Genomic DNA, 10881 nt, shown 5'->3' on the forward strand with positions numbered 1-10881 from the left:
AACTGTGTGGCAGATTGTAATATCTATCAATCAAAAAAAAAAAATCAAATAGAAACTACTGCACTTTCCCACCATCAGGTTGATACTTCTTTCAGAAGTAAACGAATATCAACGTTAATTACATAACTCTGGTTATATAACCCTTATAAGGTACACTGGTTTAGGTATTTACAAGTTTATTCGCTGAGATTCAATATAGTGCTTGAAGATTGTTTTGATTTAAAGTTCAGGGATTACCTCCACAATATGTCCAGAGGTGTGAAACAATTAAATCTTGTAATAATTACTTCATATAAGCACGGATTCCTCCATCCGTACATTTCTGATAGGATCCCTTAAACTTTATAATTTCATAATCTATTTATATCATTTATTGTTGCTTTTTTATAAGTACAAATTTACGTTAATAACGTCGTTTATTACTGATCTTTTAGAATACTCTATAACTGAAATGCAAGTTTGTTTATGTTTGCTGTTAATAAATAGATTATTAAACTAGTCGAGGGATTAGATAAGTGACGCTAATATGTATTTTAAGTGAATAGACAATTTTTCTATCAACAGTTTGCAAGGAACATCTCAACCAGTTTGTTCAACTTTGTTATGTAACACCACTCTGAAACAGAGCTCAGTACTTCGTAGGTCTCGCAGGATGAAGGTACTAATAGTGGGCGGAGGTTTGGTGAGTTGGATTTATTTATTTACTCTATATATGCCATTTACAACTGAAGTATATTTTACCTAAAAAATTATGAAAAAATCTCAAAATTTCTAGAAGGTATATATATATATTTATGAAATAATAATTTTTAATTGAGTGTAGAATTTTTATTTGCATAAATTTCAAACATCGTGCTGTGACACTCTTCCAAATATAACAGAACATATATATACATATATGTATCATATATACATTATGCATTTACACTCATTTTTTAATTATATACACAAATTTTTGTATTATTATTTTTATCCTAGTTTATATTTGAGAATTATTTCTTATTTAGTACAAAAAGTTAGTTCATAGGATATTTCTTGTTTTAATAGCACTTGATTTTTATTTTATTTTTTATTTTTATCTTCTTTAATATTCTTAATAAAATAAATAAATTCTTAACGAAATAACATGTTTCAATGATAACTTCACTTTACATACAAATAGTATTCGGTTTCGCATCGAGTATGTACAATTTCTAAATAAACTCCTCTGACATAGACCTGCTATGCAAGAGAGAAAAGAAAATATAAGTATAATGTCCTAAAATCTAAATGTTAATTTTATAATGATTATTTAAAATAATGAAGATGGTCAGGGTTGCGGTTAACAGAGAAACAAAAATATTTAACAACTTTTCAAATCTATCAACTTTAAACAGCCCTGATGAAGCTCACAAAGTGGCGAAACGTCGGAAAATAAATAGTTGTTGACTATTTTTGTTTCTCTTTTGACCACAACCACGACCATCTTCATTATTTGAAATTATACGGCCAATTATTTATATATATAATAATTATTATTTCTTTATTCGCGTTAGTGTTTCGGTAAATAAAAAAGTTAGATTACAACTTAATTTTATAATAAATTTTTGGAGACATATTATTGTACTGGAGTACGATATATACAAAAATATGACGTGTTAATAATTGATCGTAGATTAATAAGAGAAGATGATGAGGGGGGAGGGGAGGGGTATAGTCAGTAAATAAAACACAAATAAACAAAAACGTATTTATTTGTGCCGACGTTTTGACAGAAAATCTCCGGGAGCACCTCTGATGAAGGCCTGAAATTCAGGTCGAAACGTCGGCATAACTATATAAGTTATATTTTTTTTTTTTTGCTGACCACCACTCTCCCCCCTTCTCCTCACATATAAAAATATGGGTTCGTTATGAATATATGAATAAATTATGTTCCAATAGTGAAAACCAATTAATGATAAATATTTACTTTATCATAAAGATTTGATTTTATTAAATATGGAGTTTTCGTAGGGTTTAATTCTCATATAATAATAATAAGAATAATTATAAGATGAAATTACAGAATTAAATAATCCTTTACATAAATAAACATTAGCGAAATCTCGAGATTTTTTCATGATTTAAAACTTTTTAATACGCTCTTTTGCAGCATTACTGAGTTTTCAATTTTCATTTGAATACATTTCAAGCATACTAAACTAGGTTCAACCGAACAGTGGCATTGCCACAGAACGTTGAATTAAGCATTCTATATTCTGCCGGCGTAGCTAAACGTATAGAGGAAAGTATATGGAGAGGTAAACCTTTCTTCCTCCAACCTGAACATACCCAACTATATCTGTTACAAGTTGAAAACAGGCCGTAAATTAGAAAAACAAGTTAAAAGTTAATATATTAATAATAATTAGTATCTTAATTAATTAGTAATATATTAATTAATAATTAGTATTGTAACGCATCTAAAAGGAAAAGTATTTTTTTAACTTCTTAGTATTCATTGTTCGAACATTTTCTAGGAAGGGAAAGCTGGGGGTGCTTGGGGACATACGCCTATTCAAAACGTTAATTGTTCTAGGAGAGAGAGAAATACTTTATTTATCTATGCTGCCTAAATACATTAGGTTGTTATCTCACACAGCATACTTATCAATCCGTAATCGGACATATATAAATTACACATACATGGTATAATCAGAAAAAAAAGAGATACAATAATAAGATATAATAAACAATTCCCCCCCCCCCCTTACAGTTTCCTTTTACAATCCATTTCGGTCTGTACAACAAATAAAAATGTTTCAATTCATTCATATTTTTCTTTCTCATTTCTGCTCCTCCAATTTCACCTTTTCACAATTTTTTAATTCACCCGATAAAAAAAATTTTCAATTCCAAATAATTTCACTTTGATCGATCTCCTATAGAACTTCGCCTCGATAATTATCTTCAAGCATTCCAGGAATAACAAAGGTTGTTAAAATATATTAGTTTTAAGATAAGACAGACCTCATGCTCATAAAGTGCTTAAACAACTTTTATTAAATGCAAAAATTTCAACATAATCCGATCACGATTTAAAGTTCAGAAATGATAACCGAAGCAGTTCGATTCGGCCATATACTATATAAATACGTAAAAAATTGAAATCAAACTAAAACCTCTACATCAAAATCCATAAACTCTATTAAAAATCTTCAGTTATAAAATAAATCAAAAATAAAACAACTGAAAAATAACTATTGTTGATATGTAGATGATATATCTGCATGACCAATTCCGAAAAAAAAAAAAAAAATGTATATATATTTTCAATTACAGACGGCCACTAAATCTATAATTGGAACCAAGTGCAAAAAACCCTTTTTTTCTCTAAAACTATCTTGATTTTTATTAAATAAAATATAGTATTTTTTTCCGGTTACTGGCCCTCCCATGTTTTCCACTGAAACGAATTAAACGCTCAAGAAGTAAATTAATAACAAAAATCTGAATGGAGTTGCTGATATTAATAATAATAATATTCTGGGATTGATCGCTTTAGAATAATATAAATGCGTCAAAATTAGGCCTTGTAGCCTTAAAGTGAAATACAAAATAAAAATGAAATTATAAAACGTCATAAAATATAATAAAATAATGAATTTAAAAAGATAAAAATGAACAACAATAATTAACAGAATATATAAAGAACAAATAAAGTAAAACCTTATCATAAAACATAAGATGACAAACATTTCTGATAATAAATAATAGAAAAAAGATTAAATATAATCAAACTAAAAATAAATGGAAAGGTACAATTTCTGCTAATATACATATTTACAAGAATAAACAAAAATCTGAAAGAGTAAGTACAGAAAATATATAAGCCTTGTTTGAAACTTTCAATTATTATTCTTCCGGAATCGGCTGGACACAAGGTGGTCGAAGATACGAGATTTGAAGGTTGGAAGGGTATTAGAACTACAAATGAAGGAGGGAATAGAATTCCATAGGGATGAGGAACGGATGAGGAAAGATCTACCAAAGGCTGCGGTTCGATGGGCAGTTATATATAAGTCTGAAGGCCCTGAGCGGGTTTTCCGGGAATGCCCTGAGGATTTAAATTGAAGGATATCAGAGATGTACGATGGACGGCGGGATTGGATAACTTGGTAGAGGAAGGAAGCATGAAAATATTTATGACGGAAGGAAGGGTAAAGCCACTTCAATCCTTCATAAAATCGGGTGACAGAGGCGTCCCTGGGGATCCCAAAGATGAAGCAATTATTACGTACAAATTAATTAAACGTTTTAATTTTGCTTCGAGATGCCCAGAGACACCCCATTAACCACACAGCAATAATCAAAGTGGGGGAATATTAAGGAAATAACCAGGAGCCTACGGGCTTTAAAAGGAAGTAGCTGATATGGAAACGTACTTTTTTTTATACGCTCGTATTGACTGAATAACGGTGATCTTTTACTTGTTTATTTCCTTTGCTTTTTACATCTTATGCATAAAAGAATTGCTTAATTTATTTTTTCTCCTTTTTCATTTAATTAACTACAAATAATGATGTCCTTACAAATCTTATTTCGGGAATCAGTTTACGATATGGTTTTGACCAAACACATGAACGCCAATCAGAGTAAAAAATGGAAAATAGCCATAATCTCAAAAGAAAAAAGTATAAGGTCCATGCAGGAGAAGAATCATCTGGGGTACAAAGTCTTTTGAGCAATTCCTTATCCCCGAAAAACTTCCAAATCGTATGATGATAACAGATAAAAAATACTTTAAGAATGATTCTAGATTTTTTTTTATTCAAAAGACCGTTCAAGAAGAAGGTGTAGAGGGAAATGGATGAAGCACAATTTTTGAATTCGGACTATTTAGGAGATAAACATACTGAAAGACCTGCCTCCTAGGATGTAGGGAGAGTGGCCGAAATATGAGACTAAATCCGAGGTGACCAGGAAAAAAAAGTATACGCACCCAGTGAGTGGTTGTAAAAAAGAGATGGGAATCTTGCGACCTCTAAACAGAAAACAATAAAATTTATTTTTCCTCGTCCAAACTTGACAATAATTATCTCCTTGTAACTAGGTTATTAGCCCATCAACAGATTATCTGATTATTTGATAATTTTGAATATTTGATCGATATTCTCACCAGTAATACCATTGATAATACGTTTTTTCATCCTTTCCAATCTCCAAACATTTCTTTACTGATTTACTCTTTCACCATATATACCATTTTTTCTGTACATCAGATATTATATACAATGATTACAGATATTATTACTTGTTTAAAGGGTTATTTGGGCTCCTAAAAAAAAAAACAATAAAAATTCAGTGTCCCTCAATAAATTGCCAATTTTGAGTATTATCAGGATATTTCCATCAAATAATGCCTATCTATGGGATGATAGATTGAGATATCACAATGGTTCCATTAGATTCAGAGTCGATTTGTATTAATTACAGTGTGGTCTGGTTAAATGTGCCCTGAATATGTGGGAAACCTCTACTACTGGTAATTACAATGGCGTACCGACACCTTTGTATTGAAATACTGTTACTTACAATTATTGAACCTATGTTTACCTTTATAATTATGACTTAGTGGCTCCATAGTCCGAATCAGTAAGACAATTTATCAGGTTTAGGTATACTGAGACACATTTGTATTTCTTCAGCAGATGCTTTGTTTCCCAGTACTATCTTGTACGATAAACAAAAGAATAAAAGTGCACAAATTGTCGAAAAGCTTGATTTTCTGTGAGCTAATCCACCGCTGCTAATTCGCTCAAAAAAGGATTCAAGGTGACAGAAGTGTCAGAACCCGAGGGCTTACAGGGGGAAGAGAACTGTGTAACACCTGCAGAATGGCGAAACTATTATACCACTTACTGGAGCAATGAAGAGCCCATAGAAGATATTGTTTCTGAGCACACTTCTTCCTCTTTGTAAGTAGAATAGGAGAAAACTCGTAAAGAGACAATAATAAAAGTGTCAATCCGTAACACAGAAAAAATATCAGAAACCTTACATAAATATTTCAAGAGGTCATATATGGCATATTTGATCAAATTTATTCCATCGAGAAACGCCTTAAAGCTAGCCTTAATCAAACCAATATAATTTATTTTTTCAGCCATAGGTTTCGAATTGTTTTCAAATATAAAAGTACTTACATATAAAAATATAAAATATGCATTTTTTATTAATATTTTAATATAAATATTATATTAATATAATATATTAATGATGATAAATATCATAATAGTCTCTATAAATGAAAAAGGCTAAGTTTCGACCTCTCTTAGCGGGACCTTCTATAAGTAAAACAACTGAAATATTTAATCTGTGTATTTGGAAACCTGGGTGAATGAAAAGCTTCTTTAAGTGCTATAGATTCCTAGTCCCCTTGAGATCCCAGTTATACACTGTAACATTTTTTTCGTACATCAATTGTTAAATGTTTCATTGATTCATGAAATATGAAAACACCTTAAGAGTGACCGGGGCCTCAAACTGGTCAGAGACGCATCCCACATTATACAGTAAGCGGAGGAAGAGTGAAAAAAATATTTGTGATAGTAGAAATCAACAACAACATAATAATAAATATAAGATGATATCCTAATGTTTAGTTTATTTGATTTAATATTTTTTTAAGGTTGGTTCGCTGTGCGGTTGCTATTTTGGTCTGCGAGGACATGAGGTGCACATCTACGATTATAGAAATGGTAAGTATTGTAATTGTTAGGAAAACTTCTGCTAAGTTTTTTATATTTTTATCATCTTATTTTCTTTATTGAAATTTTCATATTTCTATTTCGTACGTAATTACCTATATTTCAGGGTCAATCATTTGCCTTTGCAGAATAAAATCTTTTTATATACCATATATATATATATATATATATATATATATATTTATGGTTGTGATAGTCTGAGGTCTGTTCCCCCCTTGGTGAAATACTGCCTACGCCCAAGTACATTGGTATATCTAATAATTTTTTATATAATAATGAGGTTGTCTATGACCGAAGGTATTTTAATAAACCTGTATTTCTTTTTTAATCTTTAATTTATATTAGATAGTTGAGTTAGTAAAAAATTATTTCAGTGATTGTTATAGAAAATCTCCGCAAGTAGAATCATTCTATTGTACCGTTAACATCATATTTACTTGTTATATTTTTGGTTGAATACTGATGTAAATTTCAGGAAAAAATTGAAGGTATTAAAATCTAAATGAATTAATTGTTAATAAAATTTATTTTATTTTATATTAATTTATAAATTAATATAACAGATATTATAGAAGCACGTTGTTTAATTATAGTGGCAAAAATAAGTATACAATCATACTCATGGTAGGTAACACCTATTCAGCTAATTTTGTAGATCAAGGGCTTTTTTATTAGGGTAAATTTATTAATTGAAAAAAATATTAATAATTACTAGTCCTTATGAGTAGATTTATTTATGAAATTATATACCAAAACTTTCAAGCCAATGGCGAATTCAGGCATTTTGTAAGGAGTCCCAGATATTTGTATCAGGTGAATTTCAGACACCTAATCAAAAGGTTCGATCTAAAAATATATGGTTTAAATAACTTTGAAATTTTTAAATACAATGTTGTTTTTTTTCAATCAAAGGTATAATAATAAAGGCACCTATTGTATTTATTTGTAATAGAAACAGGTTTTCAAGACAAAATAATTTTTTTTTCATGTTCCTAGGGGAATGCACTAGAATTCTAGTCTACAGTATGTTTACATTAGTTAATTACTCATATACCAGTTAAGCTCTCTCATAAAATAATCACTTTTAATTGAAAAAGAATTGATTTTTCAGAAGCCGAAAAGTATGAAAATGTCCATCTTCATTTTAACCATAAAATAACTTCTGTGAATTTCGAAGAAAGGAAAATTTCCTTTAATAGGTAAGTAGAACATTTTCTCTGAAGTAATTTTCTTAAGTCTGTTAAGCAGCAGTTGTTCACAATATTTATTTATACATAATTGTGAATCATTCCTTATTTTGAGGGCTGACAATAATAATTCTGAAGAAGAAAAAGGCGATCTGATCATTGGCGCAGATGGTGCATTCTCAATCGTAAGGCGAGAGATGATGAAGCAACCAATGTTCAACTTCAGCCAAACATACATCGAGCATGGTTACATAGAGCTAACTATACCACCAGCTAACAACTATAAGGTACATATTTATAGTATCTGCTAAGGCTTTAATAAAGAGATGCGAACTGTACATTGCAATATTACGGATACAGTAATGGAAAACCACTATACTCAGCTTTAGTGGAACTAAGAATTAACTGCATCATGCAGAATAAATAGAAATGCTTTGGAAAACCTGAACCAGCTTAGTGTTCCAACGACAAAGCCAAGATATAAGCCGTTCTGAAATGTTAAATGTATCTATATTTTTAGGAAGGAGTTATCATGCATACGCTTATTTTTTGTCGCCATTAATCAATTACAAGAAATTTCTTAACTAAAATATAACTTCAATTAACATAAGAGGAAATTTTTCAGATGGAACCAAACCATTTGCACATCTGGCCGAGGGGAGAGTTCATGTTGATTGCGCTTCCAAACCAAGACAGGAGTTGGACTGTAACTCTTTTCATGCCCTTAGTGAAATTTGATGAGCTATTAGAAGGCAATGCAAATACCATCAAGTCGTTTTTTCATAAAAACTTTCCTGATGCCCTTCAATTAATTGGAGAGTCAAATCTAATTGAAGATTTTTCAAAACCGTTCCATTTAGTTTCTATTAAGGTAAATTTACATTTCATATTATTTATTCACAGCACTTCTTAAACAGCCAAAATTTTTTGTTGTGTTGATAAGCAAAATCGATATTTTTTTTTTTAGTTTTTCAACTAAAATCCAAGTCAATACATATCTAACAACGAACGTTCTTTTTGGTTTGGGTTTATGCTGGGACACAAAACTCTTGAGACCAATTATCGAAATAGCTTACGAAACAGAACTAAACAAACAATTTTGGTTTATTCCATATTGCACTGTGGATTCAATTTTTGTTTTTAGTCTCATTGATCAAACATAGTATGGTAAGAAGATATCTTCTTCAAGACATAAGTCATTACCATATTAAATGCTTATTCATGAAAACAGAGTTTGCACCAAGTTCTATTACACGCCCAAAAAGTTGTTTTTTTCATTTCTGGACAGACAAAGGCTATGAACATAGCTGAGGACAGAACCCAGCTACTGTTACCGTTTATACAACAGTATCAAGATGATTAATGCATCCTTGTAATTCCGTTTTTTTCAGAGCAGTGCCTTCCTTATAAAGAACCAGAACTATAAATCTGTTCAACACGTTTTAGTAATACTGAGCTGGATTTATCAACTTTATTTTACTATCTTTAGAGAAATAGTTATTTGCAAACATAGAATATTCATTTATTTACCATAGGTTTGAAAAATAAAATGTAACGTCATTATAGAGAGAGAGAGGGAAATACTTAATTCGTCTATGCTGCCTAAATATATCAGGTTGCAATATCACACAGCATACTTATCAATCCGTAATCGGACATATATAAATTACATATAATTACATGGTATAATATGATATTATTTTAGTTTGTATAAAAATAGATTCAAACTAAAAAATTAATTAAAATATTACAGTGCACCAAATACAATGTTGGAAATAAAGCAGTAATACTAGGAGATTCAGCTCATGCAATGGTGCCCTTTTATGGCCAAGGAATGAATGCGGTAAGTGGAACCTATTATCTATAAATAAAGCACACCTGAGTGCCTCTTTACTGTTTAGCTCCAATCCCGTGTCCACTTCTAATTTTTACTGTATCAACAGAAAAGATATGATTAAGTATTGCGGGTATTGTAGTTATCAGAACAGATGTTCCATATTTGTGTATTCCATACTGTGACAATATTTCCCAATATTAATTTTCTAAATAAGCATTTCAGTCGACAGATTAACAAACTCCAGTCATTACAGAAATGATATTTGTTGTTTCAAAATTTTAAAATTTTTGTTTTTCCAAAGGCTAATATTAATGTAAAAATTAATCAAAATTTGTTTGTGCTAAGACCACAATTTAGTCCATGTTAAATCGCTATTGGACCAACTTAGGAAATAATTATTTTATGGCGTTCGTCATTCAGTGAAATGAAAGAATTAAACATGGGTGAAGTGAAATAAAAAATTAATTATTTAATAATCATGTCGACATGAACAGTTAACAGATTGAACGAAAAAACTGCGCAGGCACCCGCACAAACTCGCGTTAGAACATACTTTTTATCCAAGCGTTATTCGCCATTCTTTATTACATCCTACATCTTCCCATGTTAAATATTACTATTTATAACATTTTTGGCTTTCCAACGAAATATAATACATCTGTATTAACTACACTTATTTCTGTAGATGTGTTTTTAACCAAGAAAACAAATGTTTTCTTTTATCTCCTTAAGTTAATTATCGAATCCTTTCGTAGTTAATAGTTATCTGTTTTTCTCTTCAAGCAAAAATGTGAATTTTTAACAAAATCCTCATTTAATCCCTGTTAGACTATTTCCGTGAGGATGTGTATTAGATGAGTGGTATTAAATGTCATTTAATTTTACACTACTTATTTAAGTCTAATCAAAACAGTTGGAGTCGTTTTCGAGAAAATAGGTTCTATAGTGGCAATTCTGGTCGGTCGATTTTAGTAAAATCGCTTAGTTTTTGGGCTAGACAGTTAAAGGCCATTTTGCGATACTTGATTATTTAGACTCAGGGCATTTTTTTTTTTTACTACGATCGGAATACTTCTTCCTTACGATATATATCATGTAAAAATAAGTAAATGTATACAAAAATATA

General features: G+C 30.2%; 2 protein-coding genes across 2 annotated transcripts in view; one reads left to right on the forward strand and one right to left on the reverse strand.

The window, feature by feature from the left end:
* Nucleotides 1-10881, reverse strand: part of LOC106686914 (uncharacterized) — a 30847-nt gene that overhangs the window by 18168 nt on the left and 1798 nt on the right. The window lies entirely within an intron of this gene.
* Nucleotides 7821-10881, forward strand: part of cn (Kynurenine 3-monooxygenase cn) — a 15027-nt gene continuing 11966 nt past the window's right edge. The window contains exons 1-4 of the mRNA XM_014430518.3: nt 7821-7930; nt 8034-8205; nt 8544-8789; nt 9672-9761. Coding sequence (XP_014286004.2) covers nt 8116-8205; nt 8544-8789; nt 9672-9761 — 426 coding nt within the window. The 5' untranslated portion in view covers nt 7821-7930; nt 8034-8115. The remainder of the gene's footprint in view (nt 7931-8033; nt 8206-8543; nt 8790-9671; nt 9762-10881) is intronic.

Source organism: Halyomorpha halys, unplaced genomic scaffold (assembly GCF_000696795.3).
Source record: "Halyomorpha halys isolate HHAL.00 unplaced genomic scaffold, Hhal_1.1 Scaffold898.1, whole genome shotgun sequence".
In the NCBI taxonomy this organism is placed as follows: domain Eukaryota; kingdom Metazoa; phylum Arthropoda; class Insecta; order Hemiptera; family Pentatomidae; genus Halyomorpha; species Halyomorpha halys.